This window comes from Scleropages formosus, chromosome 1, assembly GCF_900964775.1.
Source record: "Scleropages formosus chromosome 1, fSclFor1.1, whole genome shotgun sequence".
NCBI lineage: Eukaryota > Metazoa > Chordata > Actinopteri > Osteoglossiformes > Osteoglossidae > Scleropages > Scleropages formosus.
This window is the reverse complement of record NC_041806.1, coordinates 52,049,768-52,073,413: the sequence shown is the minus strand read 5'-3', so window position 1 is coordinate 52,073,413 and position 23,646 is coordinate 52,049,768. Positions and strand designations below refer to the sequence as shown.

General features: G+C 42.6%; 1 protein-coding gene across 3 annotated transcripts in view; it reads left to right on the top strand.

The window, feature by feature from the left end:
- Nucleotides 1–23,646, top strand: part of ctbp1 (C-terminal binding protein 1) — a 53,742-nt gene that overhangs the window by 11,239 nt on the left and 18,857 nt on the right. Inside the window, exon 1 of one of the 3 annotated variants that reach the window (XM_018730372.1) lies at nucleotides 8,977–9,271. The exons of 1 other annotated variant lie outside the window; for it this stretch is intronic. In XM_018730372.1, the coding sequence (XP_018585888.1) occupies nucleotides 9,232–9,271 (40 nt within the window). In that variant the 5' untranslated portion in view covers nucleotides 8,977–9,231. Of the gene's footprint in view, nucleotides 1–8,976; nucleotides 9,272–18,513; nucleotides 18,583–23,646 lie in introns of those variants that run through there. One more of the 3 variants, XM_018730374.1, reaches the window with a different exon arrangement.

The following is a 23,646-nucleotide window of genomic DNA, read 5'->3' as shown; positions in this document are numbered from 1 at the left end:
ACTCAGCAACACATTGAAGCGGAAGGAGCTGCTTATTTATGTTATTTTGGCCTCTTGTCACTAATGGATTTGTTTTTTTTTTGGTTTCATAAATGTGTGTTTGTGTGAGGATCACCAAATACTAACAGCACTGATACGCAGAAAATAAATGCACTTGTGGGGGAAAAACTGTTTATAAAGAGCGTAGGATCTGTGCTAAAGGGCACATACTGTGTGTGTGTGTGTGTGTGTGTGTGTGTGTGTGTGTGTGTGTGCGCGCATATAATATATATATATATATATATATATATATATATATATATATATATATATATATAGTCCAGTCTTTGCATTTCTGCATGATAAAATTGGCTGTTAAATTTTAGCATGACTGTTTAGTTTTTGCTCAACTTTTATAATAAAGGAAGAAGAAGAAAAAAAAAAAAGGGGGTTTTCAGCTCTTTGAATTGAACAGAATGAGTTTCCAGAAAGATCTCAGCGTCTGGCAGCTTTAGCTTCTGAAAAACACTGTACAAGAAAAGGCAGCGCTTATGAAAATGCAGCAAATACACTTTCTCCATTCCATGGCCTCTTATTCAGTACAGCAGCATCTGTTCCCACTTGTGTGGTTATTTTACGTCCAAAACACGAACAAACCGCCTGCTTCTTCTGCAATAAAATCAAGTGCTGCACATACTTACAGTATTATGTCCCGTCGACAGTCCCAACCAATCATAGCGCTGGATTTCGGTAAATCTAATATCGCCTCTGATACAGCAGGTGCAATAATGTTATCGCTCATTTATTTAGCTGAAACTTTCTCCAAAGTGACTTACTGTCTTTGGCTGCTTCTGTATGTACACTGAATTACCCATTTATGCAGCATGGTAACTTGTACTGTGTCAATTCATGATAAGTACCTTGATCTAGTGTCATTCTGTTGTTATAGGTTTGTTCTTAAAAACGCGCTCCCTAAAACAGTTTGTTTTATGCCATTACACCACTTACTATAGGAGGAGGTGGGATTAGAACCCGTGTTTTAAATCCAAAGGGAGTAGCGCTAACCGCTATGCCACCTGCTGGCCTTTTCTGCTATAGTGGAGTATTTATTAATGCGCAGAAAAGACATTTTCAGAGAGCGGAGGGAGGCGGGGGGGTGGTGTGGGTACAAAGAAATGATTTGTGATGTAAAATAATTAACAAGGACTGAAGGCCTTTAAATGAGATATGACACGTTATGAAAATTTTTCACTGGAAAGCGCAGATACTTGCAGAGTCGGAAAAAGAGAGACGTAATGAGGTCTGACGTCTTCCGCTCTGGAATATACTTCCAGTGCGGAAGGGGAGTCATTCTAAGGGCCTCCGCAGTGACTTGTTCCATGATCCTGTAGCTCGCGGTGGCACCCCTTTCCTGCCCCCCCTCCAGGGGTGCTTGTTTGATGACAGTTTTTGTCCAAATAAACATTTCTATGGGAGTGCGCCTGCATTTATATGATTATTGATTTTTCTCTGCTCTGGCATTTCTGTTATTGAGCCAGAGGGAAAAACGGACTCGACTAAAGCAACTTCATTATTTCCATATATGAGATTTATGTCTACTTAATGCAGCCTTTTTTTAGGTCATTAAAATGAAATGTGGCACAGAAGTCCAGGATTTTGCACCAGCAGAAAATTTAAGGTTAAAAGGCCTGTGATGAAGGAACACATCATATTTACAGAAGGGGATGGTATCGTATGGTACGACACATGGTACACGGTACATTACCGTAGTATTGCATGGGGTGCAAAGATGGCCTTGCAGTGTTTCACAAAGAATAATTTTATGGTTTCTGAACTGCGTCAAGGATTTTGCAATTCTGCAGTGTGACCCCTTGTTATTAAGACAGTGGGAGGCTCCAGAAATTGTAAGCAACAGCACCCGGTGGGTGGGGGGGTGGGGGGCATCTACCACACTCTTGCTGCACCTGTGATATTGTTCAGTTTACAGACCTGATGTTGTAAATTGCTTTTCATAAAAGTGTGAGTTATTTATTTTTACTCATTTAAGATAATAATTTCATTTATTTATCTTTACCTGATTCCTTTGTCCAAGGCTATTTTAAATGTTAGATGAGTAACTTTACAGTGATTTACCCATTTAGCCAGCAGGATCATTTTTACTTTGTCACTTCAAGGTAAGAACCTAGATCAAGGGCACTACAGCAGGAAGAAGATCTTTGTATTTACTTCTGTTTACAGGGCAACAGCCGTAACCACTACGCCACCTGCTGTGCTGCTCAAAGCTTAATTTCATATTCAAAGGAACTGGTAGTATGAGTTGAACATTAATAACTGTGTACAGTAAAGAGGACTCCACAGACAAGTGTCACTGTAACAAGGGAACTTTGAAAGAATTCTGGAGGACAGTTTCCAGTTTCTGAAACGTGAGATGGAGTAATAGATGACTCTAGCAACACCCAGGCCAATGAGAACTGGAGACAGAATGTGCTGTGCTCCACTAATTCTGAAACCACTAAAGTGACTCCTCATCTTCTGAGCTCAGCTAGGAGCACAAATCTGTTTCCAAATCCATTTGTTCATGAGTACAAAATGACTGTTGCCACTTAATCCCAGTTAATGAAATCTTAATAATAGAGACATCACTTGATTAATTTGCTCATTAAGTTCCGTAAAAAAACTCAGAAGAAACTGCAAGAAATTTTTTTTTAAATGTGTTAAACTTGATTTGATTTTTAAATTCCAACACCACCAAAATTAAAACAAAATCGGAATGATTGTAAATTAAAACCTATAATTTCCGCGACCTTTTTCAATTCTGATTTCAGTCCTGACTGGTTCCCCCCCCCGTAAGCATCTGGAATGTTTGTCAGCTTCTTGCCACTTTCACATTTTCTCATTATGTGCACACTCAGTAAGAGCTTCATAATATAGATGTTCCTCGATTAGATTAAAGGGTTATGTTCCGTAAAAATTTTGCGTATGGCTATAACAGATAAAAAATACTTTGTAAGACTTGAATGTATGACTTAAATGTTGTTACTGATTTACGGTCACATTCAGATTTAGACACTTGATTGACATCTTGTTCTTCATCAGTCACTGCTGGTAAGAGCTGTAAACACTGTGGCAGAGAGTTGAACAGTGGCAGCAACACAGTTTACTCCAGCCTGTAAGTAATTTAAAGAACAAGAAAGTCTAATTTTTCACATAAAAACTTCCAGAAATGTCAAATAGGGCTGAGATATCAAAATTTCATCATTTTAAAAGACTCTGGTCTGTATCTGAATGCAAAGGTGGCACCTTTCCTGTAATGCCCACCTCCTGATTTACTGTAAGATCAGTGCATCTCTGAAGCCCCCCGGGCAGAGTTCCAGCATGCTTAGTGGAAACGACACAGCGAGGGAAGCTATAAAGCAATAACACTCTGCAGTTTGTCCCTCATGAATACAAATCATGTTTCCTACAGGCTTCGCTTGCATAGCAAACTCTCTCAGTGCAGGAAATAAGACTTACGAGAATGTGTAATTTGTACCATAAAATTTGCATAGCGAGCCATCAACTGACACTTGGTAGATGCCGGAACTTTGCAACTAATTACTGTGGCCCCTGTGCACTCAGTAACCAAACTAATCCTCCAATGCCACTTATCTTTTGCCTTATTTTTAAATCTTGTGACTTATTATCACAGTGCAAAACTACCCATTATCATAATGATGAGCTCTAAAGCAAGAAAATAAGTGCTAAAAGAAATTGAAAATTCAAAAGAAAGCCTTACGTGTCAGTTTAAAGCTTGAAGTGATAAATGCATTGAATTCTCTTGGAAGGCAATGTCACTACCAAGGACTTGGTGTAATCCAGTTTACTATACTTTTATAACAAACACACACACACAGGGTACAAGGCTGGAGGGGGAGGGGACACACTCAGGGAGGGATGCCAGTCCATCGCAAGGCACCCCAAGCAGGACTTGAACCCCAGACACACTAGAGAGCAGGACCTGCCACTGCATCCCTCTTTATAACAAATAATTTATTAAATTAGAAATATAAAATTATAAACTGAATAGAAGTCTGGCTGAGAGGAGTAACTCTCTACCAAACATTTAATTTAATGCAGGTCTTAAGGCTGGATTTAAAGGTCTGAAAAACAGTTCTGACATTCAGAACTTAGTACTGAATGACATTTTCTCTGTGTTTATATGATACGACAGGAATTTAAATGGATTAACCTTTTTTGGCTCGGGAACACACTATTTATTGTTGCCATGTAAATTAATGGTAATTACATGTTTGTTTTTATGAAATTTTATTTAACAGAAGATTTTCAGAAATGAAGCATGCTAGTGATGCAAGGGAAATTCTGTGTAATTATTTACATTCAGTTGCAGGAACTGAACAAATTCAGGGTTTAAGATTATTTTCTGTTTTTCCTTGCCTACCGAACAGGTACATTTTACCTTGCAGCTGCTCCATCAGAGGGGGGGTGCGATGGGGCGGGGGGTTGAACTGGGTCCTGCTCTCCGGTGGGTCTGGGGTTCAAGTCCCGCTTGGGGTGCCTTGCGATGGACTGGCATCCTGTCCTGGGTGTGTCCCCTCCCCCTCCAGCCCTACACCCCTTGTTGCCAGGTTAGGTTCTGGCTCCCTGAGACCCCATATGGGACAAGCAGTTCAGACAGTGTGTGTGTGTGTGTGTGTTCGTTCCATCAGATTTTGCACCTGTCTATAGTTCATATTGAAGCCCCCCAACAGTGGAAGATCACAGTTTCACTGCAAGTGGAAATCTTCCCGTCATGCTGCATAAAGGTGATGTGCAGAAATAGCCAAAAAAATCCTCAAAATGCATTTTGTGTGTGTGTGTGTGTGTGTGTGTGTGTGTGTGTGTGTGTGTGTGTGTGTGTGTGTGTGTGTGTGCTACTTGCCTTGCGGTGATGGATGTGAGGCGGCCACCCCTCACGAGCCCAGAGGCCCCCGGGGCCTTAACGGAGGCGCTAAGGGAAGAATCTCCCACTCGAGCTGAGATCAAAGTGACTTTTCAGTTCAAGCGTAACTGGAGGATCTGGTCATATTTTAAGGTTTGCTCATTAGGAGGCTTCCCAGTAGATCGCCTGTGCCCATGTTCCAGTTAAGTAGTCGAAGCAGCGGAGGATGAGCTCTGGCCAGCGGAAATAGGGGCGCACAGTGTCACACTCTGCGACCAAGAAAGGTTTTACTCTCTAGCAGTGAGATGACAGACAGCTACTGTCTCGTTCCACTCAAGCTGCTCGCATTAGTCTAGGATCCATCCACACGCGGCCTCATCACGGGTGACCAGATATTGGAATGACCAAACAGTCGGTGCATCGCAGTATTACTTTTTTTTAAACATGTTTTCCATGAATGAAACCTAAATAAATCACTGCTTGTCAGTATTTAAAGTGATTTTCAACCATACAACTCTTAGGTGTTTAAACATTTTTTAAACTATAACAAGATTACGATAAAATCATGTGAATGAAACAGTGGAATTAATCACATGATGGAAGTGGAGGGGGTCCACATAAGATGCAATAAATTTGGAAATTAAAAAGCTTTGTGAATCTATAGATAAACTGCTGTTACTTTGGCCAGTTGTGTATTCATGATTTAATTTCTTCTAGGTTTGTATTTTTTCAGGCTGATCTCAGGTTCTGAAGTTCTGTTCTCTCTTCCCAAACAATAACAGGCAGAATATTAATGGCAAATAATTTTTTCTCCTTTTATCTGTGTCAGAACTCCTTCTGTAGAGCAGCAGGGGGCGTAGTGGTTACAGCTGGTTTATTGCACTCAAAGGACCCAGGTTTGAATCCCGTCTCCAGCTCTAGTACCTTTGATCAAGGTACTTACCCTGAATTGATATGGTAAAAATTACCCTGCTGGATAAATGAGTATAAGTAGCTTAATTCTGTAAGTTTGTTTTAGAGGGAAGTGTCAGATAAGTAAATAATGTCAGTGTAACCATGAGTTTAATGGCCTTGTGTGGAGTGGTGGGATGTATCATGTATCACCTAGTACCTTCAACAGAAGGTAGCTTTAATATCCAGCCAGGCGTGCAGATGCTTCCATGCTCGATGTTCTACAATTTGTCATCCTGCACTTTCACCCTGCGAGCTGTCAGTTCTCACCTTTCTTGGAAAGACAGAGCTTGGCGCTGTCACCTTTCCCTTGTCTTTCTGGAGGTCAGACCTCTGTGAGAAGCCATTGTATTACCTGTAATCGACACATGGAAATGTCACATTCAGAGTTGCTTTACAGTAATTTTTCTGCCATCACTGTGATCTCGGGGTGTTCACGGTGTGTCGACTGCCTGTTATATCTGTTCGTGGTTGTCAGAGGACACGCCAGCATTTGCTGCACACTTCTTACTGAACGTATCATCAGTGAATTAACCCACTACATACTTATTAAATAATACTGAACATGGTTTGACCTATTTTGTATCAACATACAACATGATATACAGCGAAAATAAGAATTGCTATGAGCACAAAAACTGCAAAGTGTACAGATGCACATTGGCACCTCATGTTATGAAAATTAGAGTTACAATTTTTTGAAGATACAAAAAAAAAATGCTTTTAGTTTGTTTATTTTAAATTGTAGTTTTTGTCATTTCTCTTTTGGAGTGAAAATGACCTGCATTTCCATGTCCAGTCATTAGTTGGCAGCAAAATGCTCTGATAAAATAAAGAAAATGTTAATAAGGCTGAAAAATTCATATATAAAGTTAACATTTTAAAATGAAAAGCTGTACAGAATATTTTCATTCACTGTTGCTATGTCCAGGATTTTTAAATTCCCTTACATGTAAGTAAATCAAGGGAAACCTTTCACTGATTGTGTAGAGGAAGTTAAAAGTAACCCAAAGCTGACAAACATTTATAATTATCTGACAGTTTTCTCTAAAGCAACTTATAGTTATTTACTCCTTTAAACACACACACACACACACACACACACACAGTTTGAACTACTTGTCCCATATGGAGGGACAGAGCTGGAGCCTAACCCAGCAACACACAGCATAAGGGGACACACCCAGCACAGGATGCCAGTCTGTCACAAGGCACCCCAAGCAGGACTCAAACCCTAGACCCACCAGAGAGCATCCCCCCAATAACAGCTGAGTAATTTTACTGCAGTAATCATAGGAAAGGTATGTTGCTCTCAGGTACTATACTCAGAGATGAGATTTGAACCTGTAACCTCTGGGTCCAAAGGCAGCAACTCTAACCACTACACTACCAGCTAATTTTTTTATTTTTACTAATTTTAAATTAATTATTTTAATATAGTCTGACGTTAATAAATGGTGGTAAAATAATATTTTACACTGTGATGTAGTGGAGTAACATACAAAGTGTACCCTGCATTTTTATTTGTTATAGGTTTGTCTGAGGCTTTTTACAGAACCCAGCCATTAAAAAGTATGTTTTCTTCACGTTTTATTTGCCATGAGATAAAAGCATCTTTGGAGTTAATCGAGTTAAAAACAGATTTCTGATCCCAATCCAGAATAACAGGATTGCCTAATATTTGACTATTTTAATGAAATGGCTTTATATAAATTTAAATGGTGAGCTCTTGTAGGCCTTTATTATTGAAGGTTTAAAAGGATGCAAACAAGAATTAAGATGAGCTGAAATAGCCTGTTTAAATATTTTCATAAAACTGCTGCTGTTGGGAGAGATTAAGAATTATCTTGCAGATACTTACTTTACTATTTATAGAACAGCGAATAAAGGCAGATATGACGACCCATTAGGTCTGCCCTTGACCCGCTGGCCTCAGGGAAGGTGCCTTTGTGCGTCTTGTGCTGGAACACGGGTGCAAGATGAGCCCATATGTGCACGTCGACCTCTCCTTTCATCCTTCGTTCTGTCTTTTTTCAATCTTTCATTCTTTGCTTCTTTTCTCGGGGCTTCAGTGGTTGAGACCAAGAGAAAAACACGTGTACCTGGGGGTAATTCTGACTGTGCTGTGTCTCAAGGTCTCTTACATGGGATCTGATAATTCTCACTGAAACAAAAAAAGGCATTCTAATTACTTCATCTTTGCTCTCTCCCCGATGGGGCGAAGCTCAATAACACTTTAATCCAATTAACGGTACACAGCTCCACAGGGGGAAACACAAGTAGGGCTCAGCGACCCCCTGGCCTGGCTTTCACACTCCAAGGTTATGACACATTAATATAGGTTTGAATCCCACCTCCTGCTGCAGGACCCTTGATTGAGTTACTTACCCTGAAGTGGTACAGTAAAAATGAGCCTTGTAAGTGGGTAAATCACTGCAACTTAGTTACTTTGTGGAGGATTTCTCCCGCGGGTGGGCAGACGGTGCAGGTGAAGCCAGGGCCGCTTTCTGTGAAAAGAGCTTCGGTGGCCATATTTGCTCAGTTAAACTGCACATATCCCATCACAGGACTTCAGCCTACATTGCTCTCCTGTTTTTTTTTCTTTTTTTTGTTTTAATTTACGACTATTGTCAATATTTGCCATTCCCCCCCCCCCCCCCCCCCCGGAGTACATTTCTATACACTGGTATTCCCAAAACGTGACTAAACACTTTCATGAGTTCGTGAGGCGAGATAATAAATAAACAAAAAATGCGTAAATGAAAACATACACGAATAAACAAATACAAGTGAATAAAGAATTACAGTAGAGAACTAAACGAACAGATAATTGTTGTACTAAAAACGCGAGTAGTTCAATAACAGTCGTAAGTGTGTAATGGGAATAATAATTGTGTACAACTACAAAAGTATCATTAGTACTACTCGACAAAACGGGGGGGGGGGGGTGCGCGCGCTCTCCTTCGCTTTCTGTGCGCGCGACTGCTTCACAGACGTCCTTCTTTCAGAAAACAAAAGATGAATTTTGCGCCGCTCGAGCTCCACCCCGCCACACTCTCGAACCCCCGGGCCTCCGCCCCAAGGACACACACACACACACACACAGAGAGACAGAGCGAGCGAGCGAGCGAGCCCACCCATTCTCCCCCCGTCTGTGTGTGTGAGGCGGAGAGAGAGTTAAACAGGGAAGGTCTTCGGCAGGGAGGGAGAGAAACTGCGCGCTGGGGGCGTGTGTGACTTCGTGTATGTGCGCGCGCGCGCTACTTTAGAGTAAAGGGGAGAAGAAGAGGAGAAAAGGGAGAAAAAAAGCTGAAGTGGCCGCCATATCGTGAGGGTTTCATGCGGACGTGTGGCTGAGGAGCCCCGCTCGACTCCGCGGACTCATGGGAAGCTCGCACTTGCTCAACAAAGGCTTGCCTTTAGGTAAGCGCGTGTACTTCGCTTTTCAGTGTCTGTCTGTGTTCTCTCCGCTCACACACTGACTCTGTGTATTTGTACAGCACTGTCCCCCCTACCCCCCGTGCCCTTTTCTCACTCCCTCCTCTCCCGTCACTGTTTCCTTCATCCTGCCACACAGCTATATGCGCTTTGTACCCCCTTTTCGGTGTTTTTTTACCGTCCACACCGGCCTGTGGGAAAGGCCCGGCCCGCGCGCGCTCCCCCTCCGTCCCCGCAGCCGTACGGCGAGGAGAAGGAGCGCGCGCCGCGCCGCGCTCTGGGAATGTTGTGCTCACGCGCCCGTCTCCGCTCGCGCCCCCTTTTTTTCCCCCTGTCTGAGAAGGAGAAGCGCTCTTTTCTAGAACAGTCTTCGGTCCTGAAGGGCATCGCAAGTCCTCAGTCGCTCTGCGCGCCCCAGCGCCTCTCTGTTCCCCCCTCTCTGTGCGGTTGTTCTTATTCCTCACGCATCATTTTGCCTGCATATGTGTGTTTTTGAAAACGTGTTTTGCTGTTTTTACAGCGAATCTCTGTGTTGTTTAGTCGTGTCAGTTCGTGGCGCGAACGAGCTCACAAAAGATCTTCTTTTCCCAAGCCCGCGGAATCAGGGGAATCAATGGTCGCTGTCCCCATTTCGCGATGGGGAGGCGGTCGAAAAGGCTTCGTTTAGCCACAGGTTTGGCTTTTAGTGAAATCGCGGCGATTTTCGGGGGTGTCCCTCCGCCGCGCGCGATGCCCCCTTCTTCTCTTCCGTTTGTGTGCGCGAGATGCCCGCGTGCCGACGGTCGCCCGGCGGTCGCGTGCGATGTGGATCGTTTCGGAGCCGGGCTACAGTCTGCTGACATTGTTGTACTGTCAGAGAATATAACGCAGTAATTGAGAATGCCATTCTGAATGGTGTCGTGATTCACTCCTGCAAGCAGGTGGTGTGTGTGTGTGTGTGTGTGTGTGTGTGTGTGGAAGGGGGATCACACCAATTTGCACGGGTCGTACCTATACTATAGGACACGGTATAGTACACTGCACCTTCCCTCACCACCCCACGTAATCAAATGTTAGAAATTAAATGTCTTTTTTTTTTTTTTTTTTTGTCCCCCCCCCAAGATGCTGCTTTTAATCTAAATTTTGCATTTCCTTCCATTCTTTATGTACAGTACTATTTAATAATGTATCGTTTAATTTACCTTTAAATAATATAGTACCCACTGACAGGGCTAACAAATGTCCTAATGCACAATTGTCATTTTACCTGGGTTATGATAAATGATCTCTTTATGTGGCTGGCTGTTCTTTGTGACATGAGATTTTGTAACAGTTCCCTTTTGGTCAAACTGGATATTAAAAATGTCCAGTGGTGGGTGTCTGCCCTGCTCTCCATTCACTCGCACTCTTTTCCCGTGTTACAATGTCACATTTGCGGATGTGTATGTTCTTCATACTCTGTTTGTGTGGAAGCAAGATGGCTCAGCCACATTGTGGGGTCACATTGCGTCCCATACCTCCTGAAGGTCTTGGTGGAGGCTTCTCCTTTAACTGCTCTTATTCCTTTTTGTGTTTCTTTACTTCTTATTACTCCTCCTTTATTTCATTCTTGCTATTAGCATGGTGGCTACATCCAATGTGCTGCCCAGGTTGTCATCTTTCTTTATATTGTGTGCATCATTTGGTCACTGCAACGCACCCCTGTGTGTCTAGTAGTTATGACATCGTGACCCGTAACATGTGCTATAAGCTGTATGTACAGTCCGCGTGATCGCTGATGAAGGCCTCCAGCCGAAATCTATCCATGTCTTCCTCACAAGTAGCCTGTCTTTAAGTGTGTCCCCCTTTATCCCCAAAAAAACCACACAGACAGCGATGCACATTCCGCAAGCACAAATAGCTTCAAGCTCCTGAATAATATTGCACTTCTTAGCCTTGTGTGAGAGATCAGCGCGTGCAAAAGCAGATATGGCGTTTCTGCTGTTTTTGTGACTATTTGGCGTATTCTCTCCTTTCACTGTTACACAGCCAAAGCTGCATGGCGAAGTACTCAGGGAATGTGGCAGCCTCTCGCTCCCGGGTCAGAGCATTATTTATTGTTATTATTAGTATGATTTATAGCAGGGGTGTCCAACATGTGCCATTTCACATGATGAGGCCCGCAATTGCCTTTATTAAATAGTTTATATATGCTTACACTACAGCTGCTATAAATACTGTGCATTCACATGGTCATCCACTCATTTATACACACATATACACCCACTGCACATAAATTAAATAGTTTTTAAAAAAGAAAAATCAGTTTGGACATTTAAGACTCGGTGTGTCTCATACTGTGATTTGTACACATGTGGCTCTCGAACCCTTTCACACTAATGACTGTGGCCCTCAGCCAGAAAAGGTTGCACTGCCCTGGTTTACGGCCTGATATGCTGTGGTGGCACCAAGTCGGTGTTCGTGTGAACGTGGTTTTTGTGGCCCATCTGCCTTTCGAAACCCCTCGGGGGCTGGAGGAGGGTGTGCGTTACTGTCGGATGAACAGAAAGGTCTTTTTAGCACATCACCGTTAGGGGTGTGTAGTTGGGTACCATGCTGACCCTCCGCTGAGGGGTTGTGCGAACGGTAAACTAGAGACTGACCGTTCCAGTGCTGGCTGTAGATATGAAGATGTAGATTTGAAGTGTTGCAGCAGGGGGGAGGTCAGGAATTTTTTTCGTTGCTCGGGGCGTAAAGACGTGGTGGCCGGAACGAGACGAGAGCTGCGATTGAGACCCACTGCAGAGGTGAGGTGGGGCTGTAACTGGAGGCGGGAAGGAGGTGGGAGTGTGTGCTCAGGCCACGTTGTGTTATTGCTCATCTGAGTTGCGACGTGGGTCATCCTGCTAGATGGTTTCTTCACACATGTTGTGTGCTTTCGTTGTCTCAGAATGATGTTCATACATGCATTTATTCCTTTATCTGACACTTTCCTCCAAAGCTAATGACGACTGACACTGATTTACCCATTTACACAAAAGGGAATTTTTTTTTTTTTGTGGACACATAGTTTACATTTATTGACACTTATTAATTTAGCTGACATTTTTCATCGAAACAACTTGAAGTTTACTTTTTTATCCATATTTACCATTTTGGTGATTTGTTGTATATTTGTTTACATTTATTTATCTGACATTTCTCTGAAGCAGCTTGTAATGTTAAGTTACTTTCAATGATTTACCCATTAATATACCAGAGCAGGGGGTGCTGTGGCGCAGTGGGTTGAACCACAGTCCTGCTCTCCGGTGGGTCTGGGGTTCGAGTCCTGCTTGGGGTGCCTTGCGACGGACTGGCGTCCCGTCCTGGGTGTGTCCCCTCCCCCTCCAGCCTTACGCCCTATGTTGCCGGGTAGGCTCCGGTTCCCCGTGACCCCGTATGGGACAAGCGGTTCTGAAAATGTGTGTGTGTGTGTGTATACCAGAGCAATTTTCACTGTATCAGTTCAGGGTAAATACCTTGATCAAGATTACTACAGCAGTAGGTGGGATTTGAACCTGGAACCTCTAAGTCCAAAAGTGGCAGCTGTAACCACTACGCTGTTTGTTTGCTTAATAGATTAACAAAAGAACGGACGGCAGTGGGTAACAATAACACTGAGACGGGAACGTTACACCCAGAAACTGCAAATGCGTACAAATGCAGACATACATAATATAACGCAAGGAGAAAAGGTTCCGGTATTTCGTTGGTGTGCTCGTGTACTGATGTCCCAGAAGTCCCAAAATTGTGTCCAGAATTGTCGCGCAGATTAAAAGTTAATTTTTCTGGTAGTAGAACGTTACACATTTGAGTCATCCACAGTTATTGAGGGAACTTGAGATTTGGTCCACAACTATAAAATAGATGGATGTTTGAGCAATAATATTTAGCATAATTTCAACAAGAAAGGAGAAAAAGGAGTTGTTTTAACTGAAAAATAGACCGGAACAGAGCAGCCTTTGAATGAGTGCCATTCCAGTGAGCTTGTGTTAGATCTAATTCACAGTAATAATATAATATAAATGAATGTGTCATAATGAGTGCTGGGAACAACCTTATATTTTAAACACAGCCCACATGACCAGAGAAATATCTCATGAAGATGTGCTAATGATGTACATCCTGTAAATTAACTGTTGTTCTTGGGTTCTGAGGGTAACTTTTACGGTATTAGTTCAGGGTGAGTACCTTACTCAAGTTTACTACAGCAGGATTTAAACCTGGGGCGTTTGAGTGCAGGGCAGCAATGCTAACCACTGCACCACCTGCTACCCTGGGTTGAGACCAGTTACAATGTGGCATTATGTAGATGTATCATGATAATGTAACACGAATATTTCTTGCAGGTCAATGGCATAATCCTGCTGAAAGGCGCTAAGCAACTGGTTACTGATTCAAACTGGACACACATCTTCTATAATTAATTTATATAACATTCTTATAAGAATTATGAAGAACTCTACTTTTCATAATTCCATCAGGCTTTATAAGAAAATTTAAAGAAACTCACTTGATTTTGGCCCAACGTGTTTTTTGCAGACACGTCATATGTGTATATAATGTGTTTTTATAGTACACCGCGGTAATATACGTGTTATATACATATGTCGGTGTCTTTTCACCATGAGAACTGGCCACATTACATCCTTACGTTTATGCATCTGACAGATGGTTTTCTCCAAGGCGACGTACAGCTTAGAGTAAACAAAAGTGGATCGCCAGCAGGCACAGGATTTAGATAGACACACGACTGTTGAAGCAGAACTTATTTGACCAATACCACTATTGTCGCAACGCACATATTTCAGTAGCTACTTGCTGAGGTGACACATAAGTAGTGAAACGAGTACATTAATATTAACAGGTGGTAAAGGAATTGTGTATAAAGGTTTTGGGAGCTAAAAGGGAAGTGAGTGTGAAAAAGATGTGGGGTCTGAGACCCTTATTGAGTGTTCAAAGGGATTCAGCAACTCTGAAGGATGGAGGGAGTACACAGCCACAGTTGAGCCAGAACTGAGAACCTACATACTTTCACTGTTGGACCCCTGTGAGTGGGACCGCCAAAGTGTCCAGAGGCAGAGGAGCACAGCGCTCTTGCCGGGCTGCAGGGACAGCTCACACATCACCCACACATCTGGACGCGGAACAGTGATGTCTGACACAAATGGCAGAAGTCTAACAGGCTTATGCTCTGCTGCAGTTTGTACCCTCAGCCGTGAACCGTGTAACACTAGAAGATTGATTCCCGCCGGGTTCTCTTTCCCCACCGCGCTATAATGTGTTTTCCCGTTAGCTACTCTGCTTCTGCGATGAGCTAATATGGCGATAGACAGATAGCGACTGGGCTTTAATCCCCCCGCTACTGCGTGCTTAGCATTCGGCTCTTATTAATGTTTATATGTTCTCTCTGCTCAAATAACAGCAGGGAGAATATTAATGCCAAATACATTTTCTGTTTGTGTGCCACAACAGATCCTTGTGTCAGAACTCCTACTGCTGAGCAGCAGGGGGCATCGTGGTTAGAGCTGCACCCAAACAAGCCAGGTTGGAATCCCAACTCCTGCTCCAGGGCACTTGCCCTGAACTGATAGAGTAAAAATTACTCTGCATAAATGGATAAATCAGTGTAAGTAGTTTCACTATATGTCACTTCCGAGAAAAATCTCAGATGAGTGAAAAACAATTTTTTTTGTCTTTTGTGACTTGGTGTAGGACAGACGGCTGAACCCAAAGTGCAGAAGTGAGTTTATGGAATGAATGAAGTAAATGAGGCCAATTTACCCTGTTGACGCAGTATGAACTGACAGTGATAGACAGTGTCGCATAAACCTTCCACCCACTTACTGGTTCTTTTGTGCTCTTACCATGTTTACTGTGGTTACTGGGAGTTTGTCTGGCACAGTAAAGTTCTCTCTTAGAGGGACTGTTTCTAGGAACAAGTTGACGTTCGTAAAGTGTGTTTTTGTCCTCGACTGTGGATTCGCTGTGCGTGTCTTTAACACAATAACCGTTTTATTGTATTCCCTTCTCTCATTGCTCTCTGATTCGGGAAACTGACTCTTGTGGTCCAGGAGGGTCTCTGTTGAGCGCTGTAATCGGGTCCGTTTCCATTCTTTTCTGCTGCAAATGAGCCTCTCTGTACAGTGACACCATTGTACCGGCTGCAGTGAATTTAAATAATTAGCTCTTTACAGTAAACGTTGTACTGTTGGTACTCAATTCTGCTCTTTCTTACGGTCCAACGATAGATTAGTGTGTCGGCTTTGATTTGGTCCTGTAAGGATGTGCTAGCGCTGTCCTTGGTACAGGAAAGAATGTCTGTGTGTCTGTCTTTATCTGATTGTCTCTCTACTGTATCTCTCTATAGCCGTATTTTTGTGTCGAGGTATAAATATTACACATATGGACGAGTCAGAGAGGCACTTATGAGTTGTTCAGTAGACGGGTAAGAACGAGCTCTTTACTAAAGTGTTCATCACGTTTAACAAAGTTGGGCACTTTATCTGTGCTGTAAGAGGCAGGTGAAAGTTTTTTTTTTTTTTTTTTTTTTTTTTTTTTTTTTTGTCACGCTCTCGTCAGGCTGATTGACGGAGACGGAACCCCAGTGACGGCCCCCGTTTGAGAAGCAGCCATGTGTGAGATTGTGTGGTGTGTGAGCACAGGCGGGGGTCACAGAAGGTGACTGCGAGGGGGAGCTGAGGCGGCTCCTTCCTCTCACCAGTTCCACCATGAATGCCTCCCCCCGGGTAACGCAACCCCCCCATATCCGAGAGAGCGCTGTCACATAGTATCATCATTGTACATTTACTTCCATTTGTTCTTCCAGCGTTGTCTCCAAAATGACTTGCACTGATTTACCCATTTATAATTTTTACTGTTTTCATCCAGGGTAAGTACTTTCATCAAAGGCTCTACAGTAGGAGGTGTGGAACTTAAACTTGGGTGCTTTGAGTGCAAGGTAGCAGCCCTAACCACCGCACCCCCTGCTGCCTGTGTGCTCTAAATACATTCATAGTGCATATATGGTAGTAGAAAGAGCAGCACCTGGAGCATTGTTAGGTTTTTGGACTCGACACTTTGGTTTGAGCATAATGTTTCCACCGGGAACTTTCACATAAATATTGTTGTATGGGTGGACTAAGAGGGGCTGTCTATTTTTGAAGCTCCTGGACGAGATTCCTGCCGCTCTCACCGTCTGTTCATAAATGCGGCACGTGGCCGGAAGCATGGTTTGCACCGTCATGCTGTGGTTTGCGGGTCTTTTGGTGGCACACGGCTCATGTTGTGAGATGAAATCGGGGTTTGGGACAGGGACCGCCACTAAGATCAAAGGCGCTGCTAAAAAACACTTGTGAATTTTCCCTTATCGTTTCCCTTGATCTGTTTAATTCAGTCAATTTCTACTGGCAAATGGCACAAAACTTCCGTATTGCCATTACAAGTTACTTAATTGGATTTCTTTTTGGTGTGTTATGATGTGCTGCAGCGTAGGGGGTGGAGGTGGGGGTGCCCTTCTGGAAGCTTTTCTGTATATAATTTAAATCGCTAATGAGGATGTGTCATGGAAGAATGACTGTAGTGAGCTGTAATTCAGCCAGACGTGCTGTCAGTCACAGAGCATTTCTCTCTCTCTCACACACACACACGGTCAGTGCTAGGATTTCTGGGGCCCCTGCTGAATCCAGCACCTCACAGACTTCAACCTGTAAATTAATAAAGGTGCATATACATGCAATAAATCTTATATATTCAAATCACGCACACATACGCTGTCTGAAACTGCTTGTCTCAAGCGGCTTCGCGGCAAACTGCAGCCTAACCCGGCATCATGGTGTAGGGCTGCAGGAGGAGGGGACGCACCCAGGACAGGACGCCAGTCCGTCACAAGGCACCCCAGGCGGAACTCGAACCCCAGACCCGCCAGAGAGAGAGAGCAGGATCCGGCCAAGCCCACCGTACCCCCAACATTCAGATCAGTAAGGGAAAATAAAATGTGAATTTATAAATGTGATTTTCCATAATTATTTATGAAAACATGTATGAACATTTATATTTGAACGACTGAAACGGATTGAAAGCTTATAAACTTATTTTCCAGACAGAAGTTGGTTAAGGGACAAACAAATGTAAACTGTTTACTGAGTAGAGAGAGAGTTTGATTCATAGAAAATATCACCAGAGTCGCAACATTTCAGACACGTGACGCCGATACCTCTTACCACGTTTACATCATTTGTCTTCACTTTTCTAATAAGTGTTTATTAAGAAGCAGCATTTTGAATAAACTTTTTTCCAGTGTTACAATTTGTTACAATTTAAATGAACACTTTGGCACCACTATACACCTGTCTGGGTTCGACCAGTTACAGAACGGGCCCTGTAAACACACTCAGTACACACACACCCACACGTTTACATGTTCACACATATGTATTTACATACACACCAATTCATGCAAATTCCTCCTCTTGAATGCCTTCATGCACACACGCGCACACACGTACACATGACCGCAGGCAAGTCAGGGCACGGCAGTGCAGTGCTTAAACTTGTGGAAACTTCAGATATTTTAAAATTTACATAACATGCATAAATATTTCCCTAATGCTCTCGAGACATTTACTACCATAGAATTACTAAAGGTTATATGTGATAAAAAAGTTGGTTTTCCTATTACACAACACACACATTGGCATTAACATATTGACTGATTCTGTTTCCCCATTAGATTTATCAGAAATACTCAGATTTTCAATTTGTCATATGGAATAAGGAGCATAAACACTTCTTGGCACCGCATGTCATTGTTTCAGATTAAAAAATATGAAAATACTCAGTTTTATTTCTGCAGTTTTGGGGAGGGGGACACACACAAATCCAGAAATCGAGATTAAAAAGTGTTAATACTAATCAGTTGTCCTTAAACAGTCTAAAGAAGTGTCTGTTTTTGGGCTTCTTTATATTTACCATAATGATCATGTAGGATATGAACTCATTTGTACAGCTGAAGTGGTGAAAAACTGAAGCGTTGTTGAGACTGTAGTGGATGTGAGGCTGTGACTAGGAATAGGCTGTGGGTTCGAAAGTGATCGCAGCCGTTTTCAGGTGCCACGAATGCCTAGGGGGGGGATGATCCAGGTGAACGTGGTGAAATGCTGGAATGAAAAGGATAAACACGTTCAATAACACCGTGAATGGTCGAGTGAAGCATTGTTGTCTTTTTTTCCAGACATTGCCAGTGTCTCTTATTTCAGTGCAAGTATTTTGGGCCCAGTGATGTTACACCTCCTGAAATTGTGAGCAAACCATTTTGTTACATTATTTAATGTGCTTCTTTCATCATAACACAATTTATCAAACTACAGACATGTTATATAATCAGTGTGTGTGTATATATATATCCTCACATTATATAATTTGAGGCCAAAACAAAAGATAGAAAAGATTTTGGTGGGAAAATTTAGAGAAATTCAGATGTAATTCATCCTACCGTGACAAGATGGGGGGGGGGGGGGGGGGTCTGGTCATGGGACAACTACTCAGTCAAATATATCATATGCATAATTTCTGAAAAATCATTTTGACAATGGGAATCTCCAGGACTTAAATAGTTCTTATCTTATAATTCTTGTAATTCTTCACCATAAAAATCCCTCTTGAATCACAAGAGCAAGAAGGTCCTGGAAATTTGCAGCAAACTTTTACAGTTTATTATTGTGCAATAAATGCTGAAATATGCAGAAAGGTACCTGGAGAACAGGTCTGAGAGTAAACGGTTTGGCGCTTTATTCATCCCCCGCACCCCCACCGATACATGTATGAAAAGCAGGAATCAGGGGAGGAAGTATTGCTCTCGCTCCGATTTCATACCATGTATCAAACAGCAAAGATTTGCAGACCGCAGACTCGCCGCCGTTTAACTATCTGTCTAAAAAATGTTCCGTTTGTCTAACACATCTTGAGAGAGAATTCTTCTGGGCAGATCTTGCTCTTCTGCCGGATTCTGCGGTGTTTCTCGTTCTGACCGTGTGTTACCCTGGTACACTTACACTCTTGTCACAAGATTAAAATATGGATGAAATTTTATAAAAAAAAAAAAAAAAGTGTGCAATCAGGGTTGCCCTGCCTGTGCCAGCAGGGGGCGTAGTGGTTAGAGCAGTTTCCTCACTCTCAAAGGATCTGGGTTTGAATCCCACTTCTTGCTGTAGTGCAATAGATCAAGGTCTTTACCATGAATTGCTACAGTAAGAATTACCCAGCTGTACAAATGAGTAAATCAGTGTAAGTAGCTGAATATCACAGGTCACTTTGGCAAAAGTGTTAATAAGTAAATAAAACCACGTTCATGTGAAGCTTCATAACTAGAGTATGTAGAATCAATGTGGGTCTTTATTTAGGTCTTACATTCAGCTCTTGAGTCGCAGTTTTAATCATTTAAATTATGGAATTATGTGTGAAGTGGAAGAACACAGATGTCCCTCCAGGCAAAACTAAGTATGGAACAGCAGGGGGTGTAGTGGTTAGAGTTGCTGCCTTGCACTCAGAGGAGTCAGGTTTGAATCCCACCTCCTGCTGTAGTACCCTTGATTAAAGTGCTTACCCTCAGCTGATACGGTAAAAATGACCTAGCCATCTAAGTGGGGCGGCACAGCAAGTAGTGCTGCTGTCTGTCAGCGCCTGAGTGATGCAAGAGGACATAAGTTCGATCCCCATTCAGTCTGTGTGGCGTTTGCATGTTCTCCCTATGTCTGTGTGGGTTTCCTCCGCGTGCTCTGGTTTCCTTCCATAGCCCAAAGACATGCTGTTCAGGTTCCCCCATAGTGTGCGAGTGACAGAGAGAGTGAGTGTGTTTTCCACTGATGTATGGATGAGTAACCCATTCTAAGTAGTGTATCTAGCAGTGTAAGTCACTGCGGTGAATAAGGTGTGTGGACTGATAACACTACATTGGAGAAAAGTGTCTGCTAAATAAATGTGTAAATCAGTGTAAGTAGCTTAACTCTGTACGTTGCTCTGGAAGGAGTGTCCAGTAAGTGAAGGAAAAACAAGGAGCTCCAGGACTCCCGCATGCTTACTGATGGAGGTTCAGCAGCGTTTGTGAGCAGACAGGACATCCCTCGCCTGTGGAGACACGAAGCCACAGGTCTCTCGGAAGATCAGGTTACCTACCACTCTGCTTTTCAGCTCCAACAATGGTGTCGGAGCACAGTTTTTCAGGCTCCTTGACTGAGTGCCGGATCCTGTTCGACCAGTTTCTTCGCTCTTGCTTTGTCCACCCAAAATTCTCAGAGCTTCCTGAACAGCGCTGTCTGGGAGGAGCGGTCACAAACATCTCATCATCTGCCTTCTGCTCATTTCCATGGGGAAAAGGGAGCAGCTGAACAGAGTTCTGCCACCCTGTCATACCTATCCCCGCTATCCGGTCCTAATTTGTCCCTGAATATGGACTGAGTATTGTAAAATGAAATAAATATTAATTTATATTTTATAATATTAGTTTCATAATAAAATTAATAAAATCTTTTTTCTTACGGGGAAGATTGAAATTCATTCCAAGCCCAAGTTCACTCTAGAATCACCCTAGGTGAAGCTTTATGTCATAAGGATAAAGTTTTGTAGAACGCTGCAACAGAAGTAACAATTAAATGCTACATAAAACAAAAAATATGTATTTTATAAAATGACTGTGTATGATGAAGACAAAAGCTATTAATATACTAAAACAAATGAATAGTCCAAGGACTAAAGCACAATAGTATGACAGCATGCAGGGGAGTCTATACAGTGCTGAAGATAGCTGAGAGCATGGGTACTTGTTTCCCACAATGTACTGCATCTCATCTCTCACACAGCCCCTTTGTGCAATTTTTAAATATGAGCAGGTAAATGAGTCCACACCAATTAATAAGTGGTGTTTGTCCTGTGGGACAGCTGCTAGCATAGGGGTTAGCGCTACTGCCTTTGGATAACTAGTGTTATCCAAAGGTTACCGATTTGATTCCCAGCTCCAGCTGTTGTACCCTTGAGCAAGGTACTTACCCTAAATTGTTCCAGTAAAATTACCCAGCTGTATAAATGAGTAAATAACTGTAACCTTAACACTGTAAGTCGCTTTGGAGAAAAGCGTCTGCTAGATAAATGCATGTAGGTGTACTGTGAGCGTCCATGTGATGAACCGCATGTTGGGATGTGGAACAATGGGGGATGGGTGTCTTTCTTGGAAAAACTTACTTAGAACTTCCTAAAGCTTCTGAATATGGCTATAATGAAAACATTAATGGGAAATGACTTGCAGAATTGTGGTTGATGTTAAACACCTCCAGCGGCTGGTTTTACGGCAACTGCTCTGCAGCCCCCTCCTTGTCTGGGCCCTTCACCAGAACAAAGGGTCACTCATGCAGGTAGTCCCCAGCCAGGTCAAGGCAGCTGGCCTTCCCCACACACACTCTTATTCACTATAGTAACAGGAAGGAGGTGTTACTTTTAATGCCATGCAAATAAGTTCAAATGGAAACACTGCTTATCCTCATATGATGGGACAGTTGGGAGGAGGGGTACTCATTTTAGAGGATTTTATTCACCTGATACTTCCCCTCAAAGGGACTCACAATTATGTAGCCCTTTATACAGCAGGGTAATCTAGGGTAAGTACCTTGCTCAAGGATACTACAGCTGGAGGTGGTAATTGAACCTGTAGCCTTTGGATCCAAAGGCAGTAGCTGTACCCACTCACTACTAGCTATTCTGAACATGTTCCTATACATTTAACATATGACTGTTCCTTACTAGTTATACATTTAGTAAAATATTTGCTTGCTAATCACTTGAAATATTAAAAATGAAGTTATTTTTGAATGACCTTTGTTTCATTTTACCCAATATCCTAAATTGGGAGAAAATAACTGGTGATCTTAATCTGAACGTGGAGGAGGCTGAAGCCAGCATTTCCTTCCAGTTTATTTTTATTACATTTTGAGAGTTTTATGCTTGAGAATGTTGTTAAAAATTCAAATGATTGTATTAAAAAAAACAATACTGTGATGTAATGGCCTGTGCGGTCATTCCGGTGTCTGGTCACCTCAGGTTGGGTCATGTGACCCTGCGTACCTGGGTGCTTCACGGGGAAGGAGGCAGCTCTAACCACTACACCCCCTGCTGCCCAGTTCACACCCCAGCATAATAGTTTGTGTAAGGAGCTGGTAGTGTAGGGGGTAGAGCTGCTTTCTTTTGATACCAAGCTCATAGGTTCAAAGCCCACCTCTAGCTGTTGAGCAAGGTACTTACCCTGAGTGTCTCCAGTAACATTACCCAGCTGTATGAATGGGTAAATAATTGTGAGTAGGTTAATACTAGCAGCTGCTTTGGAGAGAAGTGTCAGGTAAATGGGTTACACACACACACACACTTACACTTACTTGCACGGGTCACCTTCCTCACCTCTGTCTCCATCACCATGATCTGAATGTTACTCAGAAATCTTAGCACTGGGTTGTAAGCATGTCTCATGAGAATACATATGTAGCACCTCTGCAAAAATATCATTTAACGAATAAAAATATTTAATTAGCACTGATTTTTAAATTATTTTAATTTTATTTTGAAAAAATGTTTTTCATTGACTGCCTTTTGAAGTCAGGATTTGATAAAGAGTGAAAATGTATCGTCTGGCTGTCTGGGGCTGCAGAGCCACACTGGGGATGAGATCAGTGTGTGTGTCTAAGAGGAGGTTGATGTAACTGGGAGTGTAGTGGTTAGAGCTGCTGCTTGTCTACCCCCAAGCTATAGGTTCAAATCCTGCCTCCCCCTGCAGTAACCCTGGGTGAGGTCCTTTCCCTCAATTGTTCTAGTAAAAGTACTAACTGTATCAATGGGTAAATCAGTCAGCCACTCAGTGTTGTACCTTATTTTAGATGAAAGTGTGAACTGAATGTAATAAATATGATATGTTTGCGTCTCATTGTTTTATTGTGAGAAACACAAGAAGCCTACAGTGGTGCAGTGCAGTTAGGTCCACGGGGGGCTTCCAGATGTCAGCCAGATGTGCTGTCTGATACTGTGCGTTCATACCCACTGCATCTGTATTTTATAATTATTAATGTTCCATAATTAAGAGGGAGGAGTTTTTATTGGCCAACACGCCTCATGAAAGTGGGCTGGGAAGCGAACCCAACGCTGAATGTCACGCTGATCCTTGGTGACTTTTTTTTTTTTTTTTTTAGGGAATAAAACTTTAAAGGGAGCCGATGTGGTGCCGTGAGCTGCTTGTGTGGTGAACTAGTGTACAAGTACCACGTTACTCCTTCCTCTGGGCTGTAGTTTCAGGCAACAGGGACTTGCCTTTAATTCCTGTAAAAACAGAA